We start from the raw sequence: 25,749 nt of genomic DNA, 5'->3' as shown, positions 1-25,749 counted from the left end.
AGGGCAGGCAAGATTTAATCTGTGGTCTTCAGCGTGTGGAGAGGCCAGAAATACAAGCTTGTAAAAATAGGCTATCTTACACATGTTGTCTTTCCTTCTTAAGCACGTTTTATAGGCACAAAATCATAACCCAGTTTAAACCTGCTCTACAGGTAATTTTTATGACAACAATATTGTTTTTTTGAGTAATATATTTTTAGCTACTAACTACATGCAATTTCCCTGGACTGTCACCCTATTAAAATGGGCTAATATTGATTAAAATATTAAAGAATAACTTTTTGAAATTTTCCATGAACCCCAAACACTTCTATATAAGAAAGATATGTTTATAAGTAAGGAGCTACTATTTATTTAATGAGTACTATATGTTAAGTATTTTAGTTGTTATCTTGTTCCCTACAGCAATTCTGATTGGTGATATTATCCCCATTTTACAGATAACGAAACTGAGGCTCAGAGTGAGCTCTGTGCTCAGGCTTATTTCAGTGTCTTTTATCAGGGACCCTAGATTATTATTAGTATTTTTTTTTTTTTTTTTTTTTTTGAGATGGAGTCTTGTTCTGTCGCCCAAGGTGGGGTGCAGTGGTGCAATTTCGGCTCACTGCAACCTCCGCCTCCCGGGTTCAAGCAATTCTCTGCCTCAGCGTCCCAAGTAGCTGGGATTACAGGTGTGTGCCACCATGCCTGGCTAATTATTTTGTATTTTTAGTAGAGACAGGGTTTCACCATCTTGGCCAGGCTGGTCTTGAACTCCTGACCTCGTGATCCACCAGCCTCGGCCTCCCAAAGTGCTGAGATTACAGGTGTGAGCCAGTGCGCCTGGCCTATTAATAGTTTCTTTAAGATTTTGTTATTTTGTTTTCTTAGCATTTTATTTCAACTAAAACTTTATCAAGTATTTTGTTTAGAGGTGTTGTTTTAGTATTTTTCTCTAATGCAATCCAGAATAAACTGAGAGAAAATGAAGTGAAATGATCCCATCAGTCACCCACATGGTATGCAACATAACTGCCCAAACTAGAAAAGATAATTAGTGTTGTCAGTGTTACAATCCTAGAGTACTTAATTTAAAAATATTTATTCATAGAATTTGATTTTTATCTTATAGCATTTTTGATATATTTTTAAAAATGTAAAACTTCAGTCTAAATGTTTTCAAACATTAAAGTTTTAACTAAATATAGGTGATTAAATTATTTTCTTGAAATTATAAGAATTAAAGTGTCCATTTTACATGTGGCATATGAGTATACATATAGCTTCTGCTTATGTGTGGTACCTTTTCTTCTCCATATAAGATCTTTATTAGAAAAGTCAGCAAATAAAATATAATAAATTGATACAGAGTTCTTTCATCAAATCTTCCTAGCAAACTTTTTGTTTGTTAGTTTGAGACAGGATCTTGCTGTGTTTCCCAGGCTGGAGTACAGTGGTATGATCTTGGCTCACTTCAACCTCTGGCTTCTGGGCTCAAACTATCCTCCCACCTCAGCCTCCTGAGTAGCTGGGATTACAGGCACATGCTGCAATGCCCAGCTAATTTTTTGTATTTTTCGTAGAGATGGGGTTTTGCCATGCCGTCCAGGCTGGCCTTGAACTCCTGACCTCAAGTAATCCACCTGCCTCAGCCTCCCAAAGTGCTGGGATTACAGGCATGAGCCACCGTGCCCAGCCAATAAAAATAATACCCTACCTTATTTTGTTTTTAACTGACAAATAGTAATTGTATATATTTATGGAGTACAATGTGGTGTTTTGATACCTGTATACATTGTGGGAATGATCAAATCAGGCTAGTTAGCATATCCTGTATTAGTTTATTGTTGCTGTAACAAATTACGGCAAACTTAGAGTTTCAAACACCACAGACATTCTCTTAAAGTTCTGTAAAGTTGGAAGTTCGAAATGAGTCTTGAAGGGGCTAAACCAAAGTGTGGGCAGGACTGGTGCCTTCTGGAGGCTCCAGGGAAGAATTTGTTCATTGCGTCCTCCCTCCAGCCTCTAGAGCAAGCTTGTCCAACCCTTGGTCCATGGGCTGCACATAACCCAGTATGGCTTGAATGTGGCCCAATACAGATCTGTAAACTTTCTTAAAACATTTTTTTTTGAGATTTTAATTTTAAAAATTTTTTAGCTTATCAGTTGTCATTAGTGTATTTTATGTGTGACCCAAGGGAATTCTTCTCCCCAATGTGGCCCAGGGAAGCCAAAAGATTGGACACCCCTGACTAGAGGCTAGTATTTCTTGGCTTGTGGCCACTTCATTCCAACTACTTTCCTCATCGTATGGTCGTCTTCTCTTCTCTAGTCCAATCTCCATCTCATAAGGATTTTTGTGCCTACCTGTGTCTACCTGGATATTCCAGGGTAGTCTCCCCATCTCAAGATCCTAGTCACATCTGCAAGGTCTCTTTTACCCTATTCACAGGTTCTGGGGATTAGCACGTGCATATCTTCAGGAGCCATCATTCAGCCTACCACAGATACTACTGACCCTTTTGGTGAGACAATAATTCCCTGCTCATTGAGGGACTGAACATCCATCACTGGAGCCCACTCACCAAACGCCAAATAGGAATCTCCCTCTCCCTGCCTCAGTGATGTGGCAACCCAAATCACTGTCATATATTTTCAAATGCCACCATTGACTAGTTAAGTGGTACAGCTGGGAGGTAACTAGGTCATTTGATGCCGATACCCTTTTCATTATGTCCCACTATATTGTTGTTTGTGTTTTGCTAGTAAAGTGTGGCCATAATACGATGATTGCCACCATTCGTGCTAGGCGCTTTAGCATCATTTAATCCACGTTGACTGAAAGGACACTTCTAAGTCAACTGGTTTGAGTTGGTATCCTCTTTCCTTTCCACAGAACGCCTTCTATGCAAATGATTAGCATGTGTTCCTTCACTTCTTAGGAAAAGGAGTCTAGCTGGCTCACTTATAATCTAAATGTTCCATCTATGTAAAATTACTACTGTGTGAATTTCTGTTTTTTAAGATCCTAGAAAAAGTATTGGCAAGGGCTACTTCCACCCTTCCATTCTCCAGAAACCTATTTTTTTATACCTTGTCTCCATCTGAGTACAAATGTTCTTGGTACAAAAATATCTAGTGCAGGGACCGAAGGTGTGAATTCTAGTCAGCTTGATATGCACGGAAATAAATTAGTACTTCACAAAGTGTCAGTGTGTCTGCAGAGATTGTTCTGATGAATATTGATTTAAAGGTTCTCTAAACAAAATGCTCCTGGTGCTGCTGCTGCTGATGATGATCAGTGGACGAACGTGGGCAACAAAATTTTAGAGCTTCCCCAAACTGGCAGAAATTATGAAGAAAATTCCCAATATAAGCTATTTCCAGCCTACCAGATTAAGGAATAATTCATGTTGCTTGATATTTTTTATTCTAATTTGCTCTGAGATCATTTAGATTCACATAAAGCCACAAATCACTTAGAAACAAAACTGCAGGTATAAATTAAGATAACCATGGCTAAATATCTGAAGAAAATTAGCCGAAGATAGAAATAAATGAGGTTTACCTAGTAAGAGAAATGTGGCTGGTCGTGGTAGCTCATGCCTGTAATCCCAGGACTCTGGGAGGCTGAAGCAGGAGGGTTGCTTGAGCCCAGGAGTTCAAGACCAGCCTGGGCAACATGGTGAGACTCCATCTCTGTAAAAATAGAAAATATTAGTGGGGTGTTGGGGGCACAGGCCTGTAGTCCCAGCTACTTGGGAGGCTGAGGTGGGGAGGATCACTTGAGCCCAGGAGTTTAAGGCTGCAGTGGGCCGACATCACGCCACGGCAACTCCAGCCTGGGTGACAGAGTGAGACTCTGTCTAAAAAAAAAAAAAAAAAAAAAAAAAAAAAGGCCGGGCGTGGTGGCTTAAGCCTGTAATCCCAGCACTTTGGGAGGGGCGGATCACGAGGTCAGAAGATCGAGACCATCCTGGCTAACACAGTGAAACCCCATCTCTAAAAAAAAAAAAAAATACAAAAAACGAGCCGGGCGAGGTTTCGGGTGCCTGTAGTCACGGCTACTCAGGAGGCTGAGGCAGGAGAATGGCGTAAACCCGGGAGGCGGAGCTTGCAGTGAGCTGAGATCCGGTCACTGCGCTCCAGCCTGGGAGACAGAGCGAGACTCCGTCTCAAAAAAAAAAAAAAATGGACTGTCGTTAGATAGCTTATTACATCGGTAAAACTTTTGCCTTTTGAGATATTCAGAGAAAAGCAGGGATAATATGACGTTCTGTACCTGTGCAGCTCTTACCACATGTAGATGATGTAAATCTTTCTCTTCTATAGACTATTATGTGGCTGTTTACTTACCTGGTCATTTCTTCCACCTACTTAATGTTCAACATCCAGACCTGATCTGCCACAGTCTCTTTCTGACAGGTACGGCTATAGTTTTTCTCTTGTAGAGGTGGCCTATTTGAGTTTATTTTGACTTTAATAGTCTATGTTTGGGTGAAAGGAGGTTGTTTTGTTTGCTGATCTACTTTTTTTTTTTTTTTTTTTTGGCTAGGAAATAATGAAATGATTGATACGCTACCTCATTGCCCTTTACAGTCACTATCAGGGTCCCTGGTACTGGATTGTTGTTCTGGAAAGCTCTATAGAGTACTGCTCAGCCAGTCATCTTTATTACAGCTTCTGCAGAACACCCGCTTAGACTGTGAGAAGATGGCCGCGTTGCACTGTGCACTCTACTGCGGTCAAGGCACGCGGTTCCTGGAAGGCCAGGTGAGAAGATAGCTCATGTTTTAAAATGGGCAGATAGACGACACTGAACCCATTTATTTTGTGGTTGAAAATGGTTGCTGGGCGCGGTGGCTCATGCCTGTAATCCCAGCACTTTGGGAGGCCGAGGCTGGCGGATCACCTGAGGTCAGGAGTTTGAGACCAGCCTCAACATGGAGAAACCCTGTCTCTACTAAAAATACAAAATTAGCCAGGCATGGTGGTGCATGCCTGTAATCCCAGCTACTTGGGAGGCTGAGGCAGGAGAATTGCTTGAACCTGGGAGGCGGAGGTTGCAGTGAGCCGAGATCGTGCCATTGCACTGCAGCCTGGACAACAAGAGTGAAACTCTGTCTCCAAAAAAAAAAAAAAAAAAAAAAAAAAAAGAAAATGGTCAGGAGTTATTTTTATTTAGTTACAATTAATTGAGGTGTATGGCCTTTCTGCTGACATCATCGTCTTTTGTGCTGCTTTTTTATGGATCCCTACCAGGTCTCAGACTCAGGGTGTTTCTGTTATTTTGGGTACTCCCTTTTCCATATTGGGAATAAATGTCTAGCTGTGTCAGTAACATTTCAATGAAGAGCTCCATAAATAATGCGCTTTTTAAATATCTACTTTTTTTCCTGGTCTGTGTTTGATCTATAATTATCAAAAGGACTAAAATCTGTGGCAGCTATTTGTTACATTTATAATAAAAAAAGCTTACATTTGTATTTCACATTAGAGCTTATTAAGTTTATCCACACACTTCCTGTGTTATTTTACAGCTATCTTGTGAAGTCAGAGAAATCTCCTTATCAGATGTAGTTAAGATCAATTAGTGGCTGGTTAACTACAAAAAAAAGAGACATTAGACGTTTTATTTTAACCTAAAACATTAAAATGTACATTATTCACCCATGTTTTGACTCAAGCCTTTCTTCGTGCATCTGCTAATTGAAGTGCAAGATCATTTTTCTTGCATAAAAGCACTAGTAATGAGTTACCTCTAACTTCCTGTTACTTTTTAAAAATTTTTATGTCTAAGGATATAGTAATTTAAAGACCCTTACAAAGCAATCTGTGTATACCAGGCATTTTTTACCCAATCTTTTTTAGTTGTTTCCCCTGAACCTAGTTTTCTAGTGTTTTAAAGACATGCCTTTGACTCTTTCCAAAACATTCAACTTTTACTGACCCAATGACACTTTCTACATCCACATTTTACTTGTCTATAGTAATATTGTATTACCTGATTTTGAAAATAAGTACAATAGCGTAAACAGGTTTTGAATAAAACAGCTTACTGGTAGGAGCAGAAGTGCAAGTGTGCACCATAGCTAGGCGTGTCTTATATTATCTGTCAGTGCTGAGATGGCAAACATTCCTCCAGCAGGTGAGGATGACTATGGAGATGAGAGAGTTGATGGTATAGCAGGAATTATCCCTCCTCGGGAGACAGTACAGTGATGCTCACAAAGGTTAACTGGTGTGTCCGTATTCACACTGAGGCCCAGCTGGAATTCACACCCAGCTCTGCTGCCTCCAAGCCTAGTGGTTTTGTTTTGCTTTTTTTCCTGGATCCCACAGCTCTTTCCACTGGTGCTTTGCTATAACATGACCTATTCTTGCACAAACGTTAGGTTGAAGAACGTTTATTTGGTTCCCAGCCAAGGAGATTTATTTAAAAGATGTATGAAAAAGATCTCACTTATAATATGCTGTTTTACCTACCCAGAATTGCATTATGTATCTTGAAGATAGTGTAGAAGTGAGTGTATTCTTAGGCAATTCTAAAATAGCTATGGAATGCAAAAGCTTCATGTATATTTGTACTTCTTTGGTAGTGGAGGCAGAGAGCAGATTTAAATACCAACAGAGTTTTGTCTGACTTTTTAAAGATTATTCAATGGATTTCTGAGAATGTCTCTGCCTGCCATTCATTTGACCTCATTCAGGAATTTATAATTGGTAAGTGTTGCTGATATTGCACCTTAAGTTGAATACTTGACCTTTTTGCTTGAGGGAAAGCAGTAAGTTGATAATGAATGCCTCAACCTGTCCAAATGCTGCTTAGGAGCACATTAAAAAAAAAAAAAAAAAAAAAAAAAAAAAAAAACAAAAACAAAAAACTATCCTAGTCAGCAGCTAATTAAATTTTATTCTCTTGTGGTTTTCTAAGAATCTATGGCTGTACAGAGATTGATGAGATACAAGATAGGATCTTGATTCTATAACCTTATTAGTGATTTTTTTTTTCCCAGTAAGATGTAACTTTCTTAGCCCAGTTTTGTGTTGGCTGGTTTTGTATGAAGTGACATAATGTAATTTGGGTAGATATAGTACTAAGTTATTGTTCTCATTGTAAAAAGCAGAACCTGAACATTTTAGTCAGTAGATAAAATCATAATGGTTACCGTTTTGTGGATGAGGGATAAGACAATGAGAACTTTGTTGGTTTGCTTGTTTTGGTTGAATTACAATGCTGTCATCATCTTATTAAACCACATCTTTTTTCCCCCATTTAAAAAAAATCTACTCAGCTTCTTCATATTGGAGTGTATATTCAGAGACAAGTAACGTGGACAAACTATTGCCACATTCCTCAGTGCTCACTTGGAATACAGTAAGTTAACACTGTGTATGCTGTGTGCAAATAAAATCAATTCCCAGTTGTGGGTCAGTTGTTGGACACCCCTCTTATAGTCATCAGGGTCGTGATTTCACTACTGTTTTGACTGATAAAGAACTGAGTTTTTTTTTTTTTTTTCTTTTTTTGGCAGAAAAGTAATAGCGAATCCCTGCTATTGGCCAAAAGTATTTGTATAAAAACAGTAAAACCGAAGGAGCAGATACACAGGGTATTTATTATTCTTCCTGTTACCAGGCAGAACTAAACCTCTATCATGGTATTTTTATTTTCTAAGTGACTAGAGTGGATTACGATATGTACTAGGTTTATGTAAGTGAGGAATGGGTGGATTGCTGCTATTATACTTGGTAGATAAGGACCTTCATGACCTCTTTTTCCCGCCCTATTAAAAAATCTGTAATAACTCTAGAGCTTCAGGATCAGTAAAAGTCAGCAATCTTAGGCACACTCACCCCAACTGACTTTTTCTCCCTGTTGGTTCAGACTCCCTCCTTTTAAATCAGGATGTGTTGAGCTAAAACACTGCTCATTTTCTCTTGAATATGGTACAGTAGACAAAGCTTTGCTGGCCCAGCAAATGAAAACCATGCATAGGCTGTGCCTGAAAAAGTTCTGCCTCTTGTTTCTTATTTAGATATTAGAACTACGTGCTTGCTTTTGAGGCAGAAGTTTATATCAAAAAGGTATTTAGAAAAATAAGCTGAATTTAACACAGTCATAGGAAAAGATGTACTAGGATAAATGGTGATACTTTATGTTTAGACCCTGTCTAAGTATAGTCCTTAAAAAAGATGTATCAAGTGTGTTTGATTACTTTCCAAATTTTTGGTATGCACAGTGGCAGTGCTTTCCTAAAGGCCTTTTCTTTGTCTTTTACTGTCATAGTTATTAGATTTTTATGCCTCACCTTAGAATTTAAGGGAAAGGCCTGAGCTTGTTCCCTCTCTAGGTGCCCACTTTTTTCTTTCGGAACACATGTGAATAGATATGCAGACCCTGTGGTCATACGACAGGAAGTCTGCAGGTTACACCACCCTGGAGTCAGGAAATGCACATCTCCGCTCCCTCCCTTACCAACCCCCTGCTGTTATGTCCTGTGTTCAAAGTGTCCAGGAGGCAGTTGGGACCACTGGTTCCCAGGGTTGTGTTAAAAGACTGAGCCACATGTTAACTGGATGTGGTGTGAGAATATCACCTTGAGGGTAATGCTTCCCTTTTGCACTTCTCAAGATTGTGCAGGGTGGAGCAGCTATTGTGGACACGCACAGGATGACATCAGTAAGTCCCACAAGAAGAGCCATATAAAGAAACCTGTGGTTATAACCTCTCTGTACTGAACAAATCTTGGAATTTGCCATGTTGCTTTAAACTTCTTGTGATTGGACTAGGTTACCTTAAAGATCTCTTCTAATCTTGAAAAATCTATGAGTCTATGCTTATCATTAGCTATGATGTAAATCATTTATTTTTCTCTAATCTGCAAATGTTCTTAATGCTACAACCTTAATAAAAAGTTGCCACAGGAGAAAACATGGACTTCACACTTTTGTAGGAGACAGCTGACTTGGATTTTTTAAGATAATAGAAAATATGATGCCCTTACACATAGATAATCCTGAATTATGTTTTGCAAACAACTATATCTCTTTTAAAATGCTATTTATAACCTAAAACCGTAATGAAATTTTAATGTTTTTTTTTTGAGGTATGCTCTGTAGTGATAAATGAAGCTCACAATAGATTCTTATCATGGCTTTCAACCATCACAATGAAGAACTTAGTTGTTTGCATGTTCTGAAAATTTATTTCTCTGTCACTATGATACCCTTTTTTTACAGGAATATTCTGTATCAGTAAAATCTCGGTCATTTAAATTCTAGACAAATACCAATTTTTATTCTACATTACATCTCCTAAAATATTTTCTTATATACTTACCTACTTTTTTTAAGGAAATGGAAGCTGATTTGACCAGATGAGAGGCTACTTACATAATTAACATACAGATACACTTTTCAAAGTAATAGTGAATAAAGGGCAATCTTGAAAGTTTATTATTTCATTAAATTTCTGTTTTAACGCTCACTAGTTAGCAGAATGCTATCATTTGCCCTTCTTGAAATGAATTGTTCACCTTTCAGATTTACCATGTTGATAGCACTGCAGAAACTTTTTTTTTTTCTTTAGAGATGGAGTCTTGCTCTGTCATCCAGGCTGGAGTGCAATGGCACAATCTCAGCTCATTGCAACCTCCACCTCCCAGGCTCAAGCGATTCTCCTGCCTCAGCCTCCTGAGTTGCTGGAAATACAGGCACCCGCCACAATGCCTGGCTAATTTTTTTGTTTTTTAGTAGAGACGGGGTTTCACCATGTTGGCCAGGCTGGTCTCCAACTCCTAATCTAAAGTGATCTGCCAGCCTTGGCCTCCCAAAGTTCTGGGATTACAGGTGCAAGCCACTGCGCCTGGCTGCTGCAGAAACTTTTTTATGGGGAGCTCTTACCTCTGAAATTACAGAGGACAACGAGGTACAGAACAGTTATCCAGCCAAGTCATGCAAGAATCCCGTTAGTCTTGGTTCCTTCTAGTGAGGTAGGGGCCAACTATAATACATTTAAGTGAAAGAAGAGAGGAGGGAGTACTGATAATGAAACATTTCCCCTTTATCGTTACATTTGGTGCAAACATAATTTGCCTCATTTGTTCTTTAATAGAAATGTATAAAAATACCCTATTTGCTCTCTATTTCTTTGTAATTGTCTTTTCCTTTCCTTTAGAGACCCTGTCAACTATTATAATTGTGACTTTAAAGAATACGTCCCTTCTGGAGGCAAGAGATAGGCTAGGCTATATTCACTGTTATTTATGTGCTCCAAGGTGTATTTAAAGTAGAGGTTAGAAACTGGAAGCTGCCCTTAGCTTCTCTCTGTGCAGAAAACACTCCCTGAAAGCTTGAGCTAGTGGTAGTTCATACAATGAGCAGCAGTGTGTGTGTTTTTTTCCCCACTATAGGAAATTCCTGGAATAACTCTTGTGACAGAAGACATTGCATTGCCTTTTATGAAGGTAGGTCCCTTACAGCAAGAAACAAAAGTACAGATACATGATTAAAGCTCTGCTGCCTGAGTATTATGGTGGTTCCAAAAGGGATTGCAAATTGGCGGGGGCGGGGAGGGCAAGGCAATAGGGTGGGTTTTCTGGAGAATCCTTCCTACATGGGTGAGTGATCACTGAGTATGATAGTATGGCAATTCTCAGGAATGCTCTTTGAAGAAGGTAGTTTCCTGAAGATAGAAGAGAATTACGGTGCTCAACTTAAACCTTCCAAAACTAGCACTTGCCACTGTGCCTCAGGCCAGGCTGTACTAAGCGAGGTCTGGTAGATGATCTTTAGAGAGGCTGGTAGCTGCTTTTACTTTATTTGCACAACTATTACTCCCTCAAAATGAGTGCACGCACGCACATGCGCGCGCGCGCGCACACACACACACACACACACACACACACACACACACAGAATTTCCAGTCTTAAAACCATTAAGTGATGTGGGCTAGGATTATCTAATTTCCTTCTGGTTCTAAAAACAGCTTTTTTGTTTCTCAAGAGTGATCTGTATTGGCCCACTATGTGGTCTCCATCAACCTCTGAACATTAAGCTGTAGCTGTTAGTGTCTTTCTGCAACCTGGTGGCTTCAGAATAGTTTCGGAGTACCATAGGAGAATGGGGTGGAGTGAGTAGAAAAGAATATATATGTTGTTAAAACTAGGGGGAGTATTTTAGCACAGTTTCCTTGAAGCTCCTTTGTTGTTTTTGGCATTTGGCATTGCCTCCTGTTAATCATAGCTTGATGTAGACTGGGAAATCTCAACTTCTGGCAGCAGGGAGCTCCGGGTACTGACGCCTTTTATTTCCATTTGATTCTTTTGTATCTGTGAAGGGCAAGCTAGGCCTGGGTAGCTGGGGGAAGGCTGTGGCATTTGAGGTCACAGTGAATCACTGCAGGCAGGAGAGGGCAGATTGGGGCCCAGGTTAGTGGTTCTAGGTTTTGGTCTTAAGAAGAATCCCTTAAAAATAGACTGATGATCTGTGTTTCCAGGCAAAAGCATGGGACTGCTGTGAAGTCCTACTAACATATGAAGATGAAGAGAAAAGAAAGGTTTTGTTAATAGTTTAAAAGGTGTTTTAAAAGATTCCACCCTTTCATTTTATTTATTGTTTATTGTTTCTGCCTTTTCCACTAGTCTTACCAAATCCATAATGTGTTTTTATTTTATTTTTAGAGATGGGGTCTCCTTTTGTTGCCCAGGCTGGAGTGCAGTGGCATGATCATAGCTCACTAAAATCTCTAATTCCTGGGCTCAAGCAATCCTCCCATCTCAGCCTCCTGAGTAGTTGGTACTACAGTCATGAGCCACCACACCCATCCAGTTTCTTATTTTTTCTTATTTTTTTTGTAGAGATGGGATCTTGCTATGTTGCCAGGCTGATCTCAATCTACTGACCTCAAGTCATCCTCCTGCCTTAGCCTCTCAGAATGCTAGGATTATAGGTGTGACCACCATGCTGGACCATAATTTTTTTATGGACAACAAACCAGTGAAGAAAAATTTTGAAAGAAATATCCACAATTCTATAGTTCCTAATGTACCAACTGTCTCTTCTCCCTATTTCCTCTTGGCTTTTGTTATAGGTATGCATATTTTACCCAGTAGTAATTGCAATCTAGAGATATTAGATAAATTTTAGAAATTATGTTACTGTAAACATTTTTTCATGTTGCTGTGTAAACTTATAATTTCTAATGACTCCATAGGATTCCACTGGATGGCAGTGTCTTTTTATTTTTATTATTTTAAATTAATAAGTGTGTGAGGAAAAACTCTGTCCAAACTGTGTTTTCCCTCTCTTGCACTGCAACAATAATCATCAACACAGAAAAACACTTCTGTTACCAAATGTGTAGGAATTCTTTCCTCACGCACCAAGCAGCAGACACCAGCTGGATGCCCTCTAATTCAGTTCTGACGCTACCTACCCAGAGACAGTGTCAGATCCCACAGGTTGGGGGGCATAGTCCCCAAGACTACCCTCCACACCCTCAGATACCAGGTGTGAGTCCAGGTCTCTGGAACTTCTGACCAACTGTCTTCAAGTAGGGGTTCCCACGAAACCTCTTTAGGTTTGATTAATTAGCTGGGGTGGCTCACAGAACTCAGGGAAACATGTTTAGTGGCCTATTATAAAGGATATTGCAAAGGATATAGATGAAGAGATACATAGAGTAAGGTATGGAGGAAGGGGCGTGGAGCTTCCATGCCCTCTTTGGACTCACCACCCTCCAGGAACCTCCACCTGTTCAGCTATGGGGAAACTTCCCCAACCTAGTCTTCTGGGATTTTTATGGAAGCATTCCTTTCCTCCAGGGTATGAGGTGGGGCACTCTTAGGGGAGGGGCTTGAGATCCACAATCAGAGAGGTAGGGGGGTGGGGCAGGGGGTGGTGGTGGGGAGTGGTGGTTGGGGGAGAGTCCTGCCTTAGGGCAGGTGAAAGGAAAGCAGGAGAGAGAGAGTTTCCTGAGACTAGTCCTGGTCCCGAAACCTCAAACACCCAATATTATAACAGCAGGCTGTAACAAAGGCTATGGGCATTATAAACCAGGGGTGGGGTGGATGAAAATTAATACATACAAAACACCACAATAAGTATGTCATATTTTATTTTGAGATAGGGTCTCACTCTGTTACCCAGGCTGGAGTGCAGTGACACAGTCATAGCTTACTGCAACCTTGAACTCCTGGGCTCAAGTAGTTCTCCTGCTTCAGCCTCCTGAGTAGCTAGAACTACATGTGCATGTCATCATGTCTGGTTAATTAAAACTTTTTCTTTTTTTTTGTAGAGACAGGGTCTTACTATGTTGCCCAAGCTAGTTTCGAACTCCTAGGCTAAAGCCATCCTCCTAACTCGGCCTCCTAAAGTGTTGATATTACAGGTATGAGCCACCATGCCCTGCTGGGTTGCAGTGCCTTAACTCAATTGTTCTTCTGTTTTGTTCTACTCAGCCTCCTGAGTAGCTAAGATTACAGGTGTACACCACTATGCCCAGAGAATTTTTGTATTTTTAGTAGAGGTGGGGTTTCACCATGTTGGTCAGGCTGGTCTTGAACTCCTGACCTCACGTGATCCGCCCACCTTGGCCTCCCAAAGTGAATATTTTTATACATATAGTTTTTCTTTTGATCTATTCCCCCCAAGGTTAAGAGCCCAGAAGTAATATTGGGTGAAAGGCTATGACGATTTTTATAGCATTTGATTCTTATGATAAATTGATATTCAATGAAAGGGATGTCACACGCGTCCATGTGAAGAGACCACCAAACGGGCTTTGTGTGAGCAATAAAGCTTTTTAATCACCTGGGTGCAGGTGGGCTGAGTCTGAAAAGAGTCAGCGAAGGGAGATGGGGTGGGGCCATTTTATAGGATTTGGGTGGGTAGTGGAAAATTACAGTCAAAGGGGGTTGTTCTCTTTCGGGCAGGGATCAAACATATCACAATGGTGGAATGTCATCAGTTAAGGCAGGAACCAGCCATTTTACTTCCTTTGTGATTCTTCACTTGCTTCAGGCCATCTGGATGTGTGCGTGCAGGTCACAGGGGATATGATGGCTTAGCTTGGGCTCAGAGGCCTGATATTCCTTTCTTCTTATATCAATAAGGAAAATAACATAAAATAGTATTGAAGTGTTGGGGCAGTGAAAATTTTTGGGGGGTGGTATGGAGAGATAATGGGCAATGTTTCTCAGGGCTGCTTCGAGCGGGATTAGGGGTGGCGTGGGAACCTAGAGTGGGAGAGATTAAGCTGAAGGAAGATTTTGTGGTAAGGGGTGATATTGTGGGGTTGTTAGAAGGAGCATTTGTTATATAGAATGATTGGTGATGGCCCGGATATGGTTTTGGATGAATTGAGACACTAAACACAAGGTCCAAATAAGAGAATGAGAAAAACAGATACTAAAGGACTAAATTGGGAGGACATCCAATTAGAGAGGACCCAAGGGGGTTCAGCGTAATTACTTGCTGAAATAGAGTTTAGGCTCTATCCTTGAGTTTTTTTATGTTGTCATATACCAGGCCAGATTGATTTAGGTAAAAACAACACTTTTCATTTAAAAATAGAGAGAGTCCTTTTATTTTATTTTATTTCTTTGGCAGTGAGTAAATTGAGGCCTCAGAGATTTTGGAGGAAAGAGAAATGCAAAGCCAGCAATTATTTGTTAAAGAAGGATTAGAAATGGCTAGGAGAGAGTGAGTGAGATTAGCAGTGTGGTGGACATGGCTGGGGGGAGGAAGAGGGCGGCATAAGAACAGGAACAAGAATAAGAATGAATATAAAGGTAAAGAATAGGACTTCATCAGAGTAGAAGTATTGGAGTGTACCCTGTCAGCAAAGATCATCTATCCACTCTAACAGGGAGTTAAGAGTGGTGGTTTGGGGATAGCATGAGGAGATATCAGCTGTGATGGCTTGGAGAAACAGTGTAAACCGGCAGTGTAAACAAAAGCAGGACATTTATGAGTAGTAGAGAACAGTGAATAGGAGTATGACTAGACAGAACATAGTAGGGATGACAAGTTTTTGGGGTGCAGTCCAAGTTGGGCTGGTGTCTGGAATGAGACTGGGCCCTAATAAAACAGCATCCATACAGGAGTTCAAATGGGCTGTACCCCATAGCATCCTGAGGACAGGCCTGAATTCTGAGAAGGGCAAGTGGTAAAAGTATTGTTCAGTCCTTTTTAAGTTGGTGGCTGAACTTGGTAAGGTGTGTTTTTATAAGACCATTGGTCCATTTTACCTTTCCTGAAGATTGAGAATGGTAAGGGGTCTGAAGGTTCCACTGAATACCAAGAGCCTGAGAAACTGCTTGGGTGATTTGACTAGTAAAGGCCTGTCCATTATTGGACTGTATAGAGGTGGGAAGGCCAAACTGAGGAATTATGCCTGACAGAAGGGAAGAAATGACTGTGTTGGCCTTCTTAGACCCTGTGGGAAAGGCCTCTACCCATCCAGTGAATGTGTCTACTCAGACCAAGAGGTATTTAAGTTTCCTGACTTGGGGCATGTGAGTAAAATTGATTTGCCAGTCCTGGGCAGGGGCAAATCCCGAAGTTTGATGTGTAGGGAAGGGAGGGGGCCTGAACAATCCCTGAGGAGTAGTAGAATAGGAGATGGAACACTGAGAAGTGATTTCCTTGAGGATAGATTTCCATGATGGAAAGGAAATGAGAGGTTCTAAGAGATGGGCTAGTGGCTTGTAACCTACATGGAAGAGGTTATGAAATGATGACAGAATAGAATGGGCCTGTGAGGCTGGAAGGAGATGTTTTCCTTGGTCTAAGAACCATTTGCCTTGTGTGGGAAGAGATTGATAGGTGGAAGTTTCAGTGGGGAAGTAGGTGGAAGTGACCAATGAGAAGGAGAAAAACTGGCAGTGAGGGACAGAAGTTGGAACACTAGCTGCTGCTTTAGCTACCTTATCGGCATAAGCATTGCCTTGAGTGATGGGATCTGACACATTTTGATGGCCTTTGCAGGGAATGACTCCAGCTTCCTTTGGAAGTAAAGTGGCGTTGAGAAGAGTTTTTATTAGAGAGACATTAATGATGGAGGACCCTTGCGTAGTGAGGAAACCTCTTTTTGCCCATATAACAGCATGGTGGTGCAGGATATGGAAGGCATATTTAGAGTCAGTATAAATATTGACACGTAATCCTTTTGCAAGAGTGAGGGCTGGAGTTAAGGCAATGAGTTTGGCTTGCTGAGAGGTAGTGGAAGGGGGCAGAAAGTATATGTGTCAGGTGTGAGGAAGAATATAGATTTTGGAAGTTATGAGAACTGTAGAGAGTGAGTTGGGCATAGTTTGTGATTTTGAGGGCCTCTAAAAGTATTAAAGCAGCAGCAGCTGCCGCATGCAGACATAAAGGCTAGGCTAAAATAGTAAGATCAAATCGTTTGGACAGAAAGGTTACAGGGTGCTGTCCTGGCTCTTGTGTAAGAACTCTTACCACACAGCCCTGCACTTCAGCTGTGTGTAATGAAAAGGGAGTGATGAGTTAGGGAGAGCTAGTGTGGGAGCTGTTTTTTAAGGAATGGAAAGGGAAGTGGGGAAAGGATTTAGAATCTATGGGGTCAACTAGGTTTATTTAGAATAGAATAATGGGTTGTGGAGAGAGGTATTGAGGATAGGAGAGTATATGGGTTTGGCACCATGGGGTGGATAGGCAAAACAATTTGGTTGATAGGCGCAGATCCTGAACTAACCTATAAGGCTTGTCTGTTTTTGGGACAGGCAAAATGGGGGAATTGTAAGGAGAGTTTATAGGCTTTAAAAGGCCATGCTGTAACAGGCGAGTGATAACAGGCTTTAATCCTTTTAAAGTGTGCTGTGGAATGGGATATTGGCATTGAGCGGGGTAAGGGTGATTAGGTTTTAATAGAATGGTAAGGGGTGCATGATCCGTCACCAAGGAGGGAGTAGAGGTGTCCTATACTTGTGGATTAAGGTGGGGAGATATAAGGAGAGAATGTGAAGGAGGCTTTGAACTGGGGAAAAGGCGGCAATGAGGTGTGACTGTAGCCTAGGAATAGTCAGGGAAGCAGATAATTTAGTTAAAATGTCTTGACCTAATCAGGGAACTGGGCAGGTGGGGATAACTAAAAAGGAGTGTATACAAGAATATTGTCCAAGTTGACACCAGAGTAGGGGAGTTTTAAGGGGTTTTGAAGCCTGGCCGTCAATACCCACTACAGTTATGGAGGCAAGGGAAATATGCCCTTGAAAAGAAGGTAATGTGGAGTGGGTAGCCTCTGTATTGATTAAGAAGGGGATAGGCTTACCTTACACTGTAAGAGTTACCAAAAGCATCTGTGATGGTCCAGGAAGCTTCTGAGGTGATTGGGCAGCATCAGTCTTCAGCTGCTAAGCTGAGAAGATCTGGGAAGGAGTCAGCCTTGGGCCAGAGTTCCAGGGGCTCCAGGAGTGGCTGCCAGGCGAGTTGGACAGTCTGATTTCCAGTGGGGTCCCGCACAGATGGGACACGGCTTAGGAGGAATCCTGGGCTGTGGGCATTCCTTGGCCCAGTGGCCAGATTTCCGGCACTGAAGTAAGATCCTGGGGGAGGAGGTCCTGAAGTAATGCTTGACTGCTGCGGCTTAGGCATTTTGAAGTTCTTGTGTGCTGGAGATGTGGCTGGGGTTTCTCTCTCAGTGGAGGCAAGGAATTGCAACTCAGAAATATGTTGCTACTTGGCTGCCTCTACTCTATTATTGTACACCTTGAAGGTGAGGTTAATTAAGTCTTGCTGTGGGGTTTGAGGGCCGGAATCTAATTTTTGGAGCTTTATGTAATGTCAGGAGCAGATTGGGTAATAAAATGCATATTGAAAATAAGACAGCCTTCTGGCCCTTCTGGGTCTAGGGCGGTAAAGCGTCTAAGGGTTGTTGCCAAATGGGCCATGAACTGGGTTGAGTTTTTACATTTGATGAAAAAGAGTCTAAATGCTAACTGATTTGGGAGAGGTTGGATAAATAAAAAGGACTATTAACCTTGACTATGCCTTTAGCTCCAGCCACCTCTTTAAGAGGAAATTGTTGGGCAGGTAAGGGAGGGCTAGTCATGGAATGAAACCGTAAGCTGGACCAGGTGTGAGGAGGGGAGGTGGTAAAAGGATTATAGGGTGGGGGAGCGGAGGCTGAAGTAGAATTGGGACCTGGCTCAGCCTCGTGAGGAGCAGCCTGGGGAGGAGGGGAGAGGTCAGATGGGTCTGTAGAAAAGGAGGATTCAGAGGACTCAGAGCTTGGGGTGGAGACTGAAGGAACAGACAGGAGAGAAAGAAGACAGATTTGGAATGAGTCACATGGGAGCAGAGACTATGGAGGGACCAATGTGTAAAAGAATGCCTGGACGTCAGGTACCTCAGACCCATTTGCCCATTTTTTGACAAAAATCATCCAGATCTTGTAAAATGGAGAATTCGAAAGTGCTGTGTTCTGGCTATTTAGAACCATTATTGAGTTTGTATTGGGGCCAAGCAGTGTTGCAGAAGAAAATAAGGTGCTTAGGTTTTAGGTCAGGTGAGAGTTGAAGAGGTTTTAAGTCTTTGAGAACACAGGCTGAGGAAGAAGAAGGGGGAATGGAGGGTGGAAGGTTGCCTATAGTGAAGGAGGCAAACACAGATAAAAGGGTAGAGACACAGAGAGAAGTGGGGTGTAGTGAGCAGCCCTGGGCTGCAATGTGGGCGAGCAGCCAAAGCAGGTGTCCCTGTAATTGACTTGCCACCAAGGGAATGTGGGTGAATGACCCCAGGACCACAGGCACACGCCACCAAGCCTGGGTGAATGTGGGCAGGTGTCCCCATGGTGATCAGACACCAATGGAGTGTGAGTGAATAATCAGGCAGGCCTCCCTGCAGTGATTAAAACACCAAGGGAAGACTGTCTTCCAGAGTCTGTGACTGACACTGGAGTTTTGGGTCCACAGATAATATGTGTCTCCTCTGTCTCTACTACAGAGAAAAAGAACTGGAATTGGAAGGACAGGGAGATTGAAGGGTAGCAAGAGAGGCTGGAGAAGAGAGTGAAAAGACCGCCCACCCGATTTGAAAGTCGTGAGATGTTCCTTGGGCTGGTTGGTCTGAGGACCTGAGGTCATAGGTGGATCTCCTCATGGAAGTGCGGGCGAGGACAGGGGACCAGTCTCCCGAAGGAGTCCTCCTGTTCCAGGTCTTTGGCACCAAATGTCACGTGCGTCTGTGTGAAGAGACCACCAAACAGGCTTTGTGTGAGCAATAAAGCTTTTTAATCACCTGAGTGAAGGAGGGCTGAGTCCGAAGAGAGTCTGCGAAGGGAGATAGGGGTGGGGCCATTTTGTAGGATTTGGGTGGGTAGTGGAAAATTACAGTCAAAGGGGGTTCTCTTTCAGGCAGGGGCAGGGGTCACAAGGTGGTCAGTGGGGGAGCTTCTGAGCCAGGAGAAGGAATTTCACAAGGTTAATCACTCAGTTAAGGTGGGGTAGGAACAAATCACAATGGTAGAATGTCATCAGTTCAGGTAGGAACTGGCCATTTTCACTTATTTTGTGATTCTTCACTTCCTTTAGGCCATCTGGATGTATACTGTAGGTCACAGGGGATATGATGGCTTAGCTTGGGCTCAGAGGCCTGACAAGGGCTAATTTACATTAACAAGGGATTTATGAGTTTACCAGTTTTACTACAACCTTATCAACGTTGTGTATTTTCATTTAAAAAGTTAAGTGTAAAAGTGGTGGAAAGGTCCTATTAAGTTTTACCTATTAGGTTTTCTAAGAATATGGTTTAGCTTTGCTTAGAAACAAAGTTACTTCTTTTTTGCACTGGCTTGTTTGTTTTCCATGTGTGGGTGTGTGTAAAATGGGGTATTTTATGTCTTCCATGTGTTTCTGTCCTCCTTTTACATTCCCTCTTTCTCCTCATGTTTTTCTCCTCTACCCAGAGCTGTCATATTTGGCTCTGCAGACAGTTGTTTCCCATTCACCATTTCCACACATGCTTGGGAGATCTTTTGGCTCCACCTGTACTCATGTGCTAGTAGTTATTAATACCAAGGATATGAGGCACTGTAGATCTCTCTATGACCCTCTGCACATAGCCGTGATCCATCAAGGAAGGCAGAGGTATATTGCTGAGACTAGCCTTGGACTCAGGAGAAGATAGTACTGGGTTTGGTTTGACCAGCTCCACACACCCCAAATGCTCAGCATGCGAGACTCTAATCAGGAGATTCTCATTCCCAAGACACCTGGTCCTGCTGTTTCTCATTTGTTTCCTCATGTCTGCTTGCATAATACCACTCACTCACTCCAAGCTGCTACCTTCACCTTTAACCTACTTCTTCTATCCCAAGTCCCAACTTAATTATAGAGGGATGAAGCTGGTTGCACGAGCATGTCCCACCCTCAGCTCCTCTCTCCCTAGTCCCAGTTATGTGACTGTTCTTGCCATACTTACCCAATAGGAGGTGGCTCTGGACACTCATGACCTGAATCACAAATTACCTAAGAGTGTGTGCTTGCTTCCACATTCTTTCTTTGAGTCTCAAGGGACCCATCCTATTTACTCTGACCACACTTATTTCTTTTTGCCTTAGTAGATGAGTGCCCTGATAAGGAGTCAAGGGAGGAAAGGGGTAGGGGTGTATGTGTGGGAACTAGATAGGTATGTTCCTCCTGTTGTCTCTGCATTCTGAAGCACTTCCTTTTAGTATAAAGTGGAACACTGTACAAATGTTTAATGAATTGTGATATTGCTATGGTCTGAATGTTTACATCTCTTCAGAATTCATATATGGAAGTCCTGACCCCCAAGGTGATGGTTTTAGGTGGTGGTGCCTTTGGGAGGTGATTAGTTCATGAGGGCAGAGCCCTGGTGATTGCAATTAGTACCCTCATAGAAGAGACCCTACAGAGCCAACTTGCCCTCCCGCCACATGAGGTTACAGTGAACACATGGCTGTCTAGGAAGTGGGCCCTGATATCAGACACCACATCTGACCACACCCTGATTTTGGGCACTCCAGTCTGAAGAACTGTGAGAAATAAATTTGCTGATAAGCCATCTGGTTTATGGTATTTTGGTGTAGCTGCTGTAACAGACTAAGACCTATATGAACATCTTGGGCAGGATAAACCAGTTAAATCAGAAAATCTTCCTTACAGAGACAAAGGACTTCCTCATCTTATAAATAGCTCTCAAAGTCATTTTAAAAACACTAAACAGGAAATATATTGAAACAAGGTGCTTGCCTTAAAAGGAATGTCATTAACAGTGTCCTTCCTAAGAATGATTTTATCCCTTTGTAAACTATGGATTGCTCTAGGGAAACGGCAACTTTCATAAAAGGCTAAAAATTGCCCTTGATTTTATTTTTATTTTTTAAAAATTTTGATCGATTGATTGATAGATTGATTTAGGGTCTCCCTCTGTCACCCAGGCTGGAGTGCAGTGTTGCCGTAGTGGCTGACTGCAGCCTTGACTTCCTGGGCGTAAGCAATCCTCCCACATCAGACTCCCAAGTAGTTGGGACCACAGGCACATGCCACCAAACCTGGCTAATTTTTTTTTTTTTTTTTCCTGTGGAGACAGGGTCTTGGTATGTTGCTGGGGCTGATCTCAAATTCCTGGCCTTGAGGGATTATCCCACCTCAGCCTCACAAAGTGCTGGGATTACACACATGAGCCACCACACTTGGCCTGCCCTTCATTTTATGAGAAGAAAAACCATTAAAACTATTCAACCACAGGAAGCATGTATGGATTTTTAAAACTGGAAAATAAATATAAGTATAAAGATGAGCATGATACAAATGGAGAAATGGGATATTTTTACCACAGTCTTTAAGTTGGACGTCTGAAGTGTGTTTAATCACTTGTTAGAGATTGTTGATTACCTGACTTGGAGACTGGGAAGGACAAAAAACTTACTGCTCGTTTCTACTTATGGCCACTCAGATGTGAGGGTGTTACTGCCAATGTCTATCAGTCATCTGATGCCCCTGAGCAACTGGGAGAAGAGTAGTTTATACCTGGGCTGCTCTCCATTAAGAAACTTATCTGCTTTTTCACTGGTGTTAAACTGTTTTAGGCTGGGTGCGCTGGCTCACACCTGTAATCCCAGCACTTTGGGAGGCTGAGGTGGGTGGATCACTTGAGGCCAGGAGTTCGAGACTAACCTGGCCAACATGGTGAAACCCTGTCTCTATAGAAAATACAAAAATTAGCAGAGTGTGGTGATGCACACCTGTAACCCCCAGTACTTGGGAGGCTGAGGCAAGAGAATTCCTTGAACCTGGGAGGTGGAGGTTGCAGTGAGCCAAGATCACGCCACTGCACTCCAGCCTGGGTGACAGAGCAAGACTCCACCTCACAAACAAAACACGAAGTTTTAATTGGGCAGAGCATGAGTGTAATTAATTGCTTAGTGAAGCATAAAAGACATAAAGGCACGAAAGACTTGACCCCCACAATACAGACAACCATGATCACTTAAAAAGATTTTTAGCTGTCTGAAGTATTGGTATAATTACAATGTAATAGTTTGCAATTTTTAAAAATTGTTGCTTTGACAAAGATGTAGCATCAATAGCAGTGTTAGTTGGTTATGTGGGAAATATTGATTTCCCAAAGTTCAGTTTGCACATATTTTCTGGAACAGTTAATTATAGTGAGGCCAGTGGATACCATAGACCTTACTTTTATGATGCAACAAAAAAATACTAATTAGAGGTAGATTAGCATAGATTAAAAAAATAAGATGATACTGGCTGGGCACGGTGGCTCATGCCTATAATCCCATCATTTTGGGAGGCCTAGGTGGGTGGATCACCTGAGGTCAGCAGTTTGAGACCAGCTTGGCCAACACGGTGAAACCCGTCTCTACTACAAATGCAAAAATTAGCTGGGCATGGTGGCGGGCGCCTGTAGTCCCAGCTACCCGGGAGGCTGAGGCAGGAGAATTGCTTGAACCTGGGAGGTGGAGGTTACAGTGAGCCAAGATTGCGCCATTACACTCCAGCCTGGGCGACAGAGGGAGACTGTGTCTCAAAAAACAAAAACAAAAAGAAGAGCTTGAGGCTAGTGATTTCATTCCTGTTGTTTCTGTACCAATGGGGGTGTCTTCAGGCTACTTCCTAGATGATGAAATTGAGGAACAGACCCAGGATGGAGGATTCTTGTTTTTGTTCCTCTTCTACCAGCTACTACACTGTGCTGGTCTTATTCATAGTTTTGGTTGGGGACAAGTGTTTTTAATTCTCAAGACTGAGAGGAGGGAAAGAGCTTAGCATTGACTTTCTCAAGGCATAAACTGATTGTGAGATGGAATAGTTTAGAGCCATATTTAGTGATTTCATTTTTAGAAAAAAATTCAACCCATTGAAAATAATAGAAACTACCCAGAAGGGCAAGTAAGTGGAAATTTTTGCGAGATAAGGAGCAAGTCCATTTATATTCAGGAGACCTTGAAATTGCAGCATGCGTTTCCCTAAGTGGGCAGCCTTAGGAGTTCTGATCACTTGCCCTGTGAATGAGTGTTCCTGTTTAGAGCATCTTAGTTTAGTGCCTTCCTAGCTTTATGTATACACAAACATTTTCTATTTATTCTGTCAGTGCTTAGAGGTAGTGGGTCACTGTGTTTCTCTGGGCTGTAAGTAAAAGCTGATACTGAGATGGGATCCACTGAAGAGCCAAATTGGATGATGCTTTAGCTGTGCTAGTTGAGTCCTGGCACACAGAGGAAATGGTTCTCTTTGAGCTGGCCGCCTCTTCTGTAAGAAGATGCTGGTTAATCAGCAGAAGTAGGACCAAAGCCAGAGGGCCTTTTGGAAATGAAAGACAGATTTTTTTTTTTTTTTTTTTTTCTGGCAGTAATTTGCAGATGAACCAGTACCACAGAGTTTTTTTGTTTGTTTGTTTTTGGATTAATTGGCAATCCAAATAATAAATGGGAAACAATTCCTTAATGTAACCCACTGGTTCTTTGGTTTAGTGAATAGTTGTGATGGGCTGTGTTTGGCAATTATTTCAGGTCATCCTGAGAGAAAAAACTCCCCTTTATATAGGAAAATGCTTCTAGGTCATTCCTTGAGGATCTGATTGCTTATAACATTGTCTCTAATTCAGGGGTATTTGTCTTTGCTTTGCTTTTTTTTAAGACAGTCTCATTCTGTCATCCAGGCTGGAATGCAGCGGCATGATCTTGGCTCACTGCAACCTCTGCCTCCCCAGGTTCAAGTGATCCTCCCATCTCAGCCTTCCAAGTAGCTGGGACTACAAGTGCACGCCACCATGCCCAGCTAATTTTTTGCATTTTTAGTAGAACCAGGTTTTCACCATGTTGCCCAGGTCTCGAACTCCTGAGCTCAAGTAATCCACCCATCTTGGACTCCCAAAGTGCTGGAATTGCAGGTGTGAGCCACTGCACCCGGCATGGGTATGTTTCTTATACAGCATTTTTGTGTTTTATTTTTAAAGCTTTATTAGCTCTTTTCAAGTAGTTGGTGATGGGCTTCTGGGGCAGTTGTGGCTTTCATTTTGTGGTGCTGTTGTTCCTGATGAGTACAGTATTTGCTTTGTTGGATAAGTGCTAGCTGATTGACAGTGATTTCCTGTGCTCCCAGGTTCATCCTTTTTTTTTTTTTTTTTTAATTTTAAGTTCCAGGATACATGTTCAGGACATGCAGGTTTGTTACATAGGTAAATGTATGCCATGGTGGTTTGCTGCACCTCTCAACCCATCACCTAGGTATTAAGCCCAGCATGCATTAGCTATTTACTCTGATGCTTTCCTTCCCCCAACCCCCCAACAGGCCCCAGTGTGTGTTGTTCCCCTCCCTGTGTCCATGTGTTCTCATTGTTCAGCTCCCACTTATAAGTGAGAACAAGTGGCATTCGGTTTTCTCTCCCTGTGTTAGTTTGCTGAGGATAATGGCTTCCAGCTCCATCTGTGTCCCTGCAAAGGACATGATCTTGTTCCTTTTTGTGGCTGCATAGTATTCCATGGTGTATATGTACCACATTTTCTTTATCCAGTCTATCATTAATGGGCATTTGGATTGATTCCATTTCTTCACTATTGTGAATAGTGCTGCAGTGAACATACATGTGCATGTAGCTTTATAATAGAAGGATTTGTATACCTTTGGGTATATACCCAGCAATGGGATTGCTGGGTCAAATGGTATAATACTTCTGGTTCTAGGTCTTTGAGAAATTGCCATACTGTCCTCCACAATGGTTGAACTAGTTTACATTCCCACCAACAGTGTAAAAGCATTTCTATTTCTCCACAGCCTCACCAGCATCTGTTGTTTCTTGACCAGGCTCAGCCTAGAGCATAGTGGTGCGATGGTGTGTCTTGGCTCTTAGGATTGGATTGTGCAGATTCAACTCTCCCTTCCCCTCCCCTCCATTCTGGGTTACAGCATCTAAAATGTTATGTGGGAGATCCTTTTATTCTCTGGGATAATGAGCATGCTGGCGTCACCTTGGCATTTAGAATCCCTCAAAGATTTGGCCCTAACTACCTCTTCAACTATATCTCCTATTTTAAAACCACACAATCAGAAGTCTTTAGATAGCTGGTGATTTATATAGCCTTTAAGCCAGAGGTGTATAGATTGAATTAAGTGTTTGAGGGTGGGGTGCCCAGGATTACTTGAACATGCTCACTGTTCTCAGTCGTGGCTGAATGTTAGGATCACTTGGGGGAACTTGTAAAACTCATAAGGCTCAGGCACACCCCAGGCCAAATAAATCAAATTGGGGATGAGACCCAG

At 42.0% G+C, this 25,749-nt stretch overlaps 1 protein-coding gene across 4 annotated transcripts in view; it reads left to right on the top strand.

The window, feature by feature from the left end:
* Positions 1-25,749, top strand: part of GSAP (gamma-secretase activating protein) — a 105,132-nt gene that overhangs the window by 57,271 nt on the left and 22,112 nt on the right. For all 4 annotated transcript variants that reach the window (XM_030932585.1, XM_030932582.1, XM_030932584.1 and 1 more), the window contains 5 exons: positions 4,312-4,404; positions 4,535-4,752; positions 6,633-6,702; positions 7,275-7,357; positions 10,395-10,448. In XM_030932585.1, coding sequence (XP_030788445.1) covers positions 4,312-4,404; positions 4,535-4,752; positions 6,633-6,702; positions 7,275-7,357; positions 10,395-10,448 — 518 coding nt within the window. The remainder of the gene's footprint in view (positions 1-4,311; positions 4,405-4,534; positions 4,753-6,632; positions 6,703-7,274; positions 7,358-10,394; positions 10,449-25,749) is intronic.

This window comes from Rhinopithecus roxellana, chromosome 6 (assembly GCF_007565055.1).
Source record: "Rhinopithecus roxellana isolate Shanxi Qingling chromosome 6, ASM756505v1, whole genome shotgun sequence".
Classification (NCBI taxonomy): domain Eukaryota; kingdom Metazoa; phylum Chordata; class Mammalia; order Primates; family Cercopithecidae; genus Rhinopithecus; species Rhinopithecus roxellana.
Note: the sequence above shows the minus strand (reverse complement) of the source record. Positions and strands in the feature narration are given on the sequence as shown.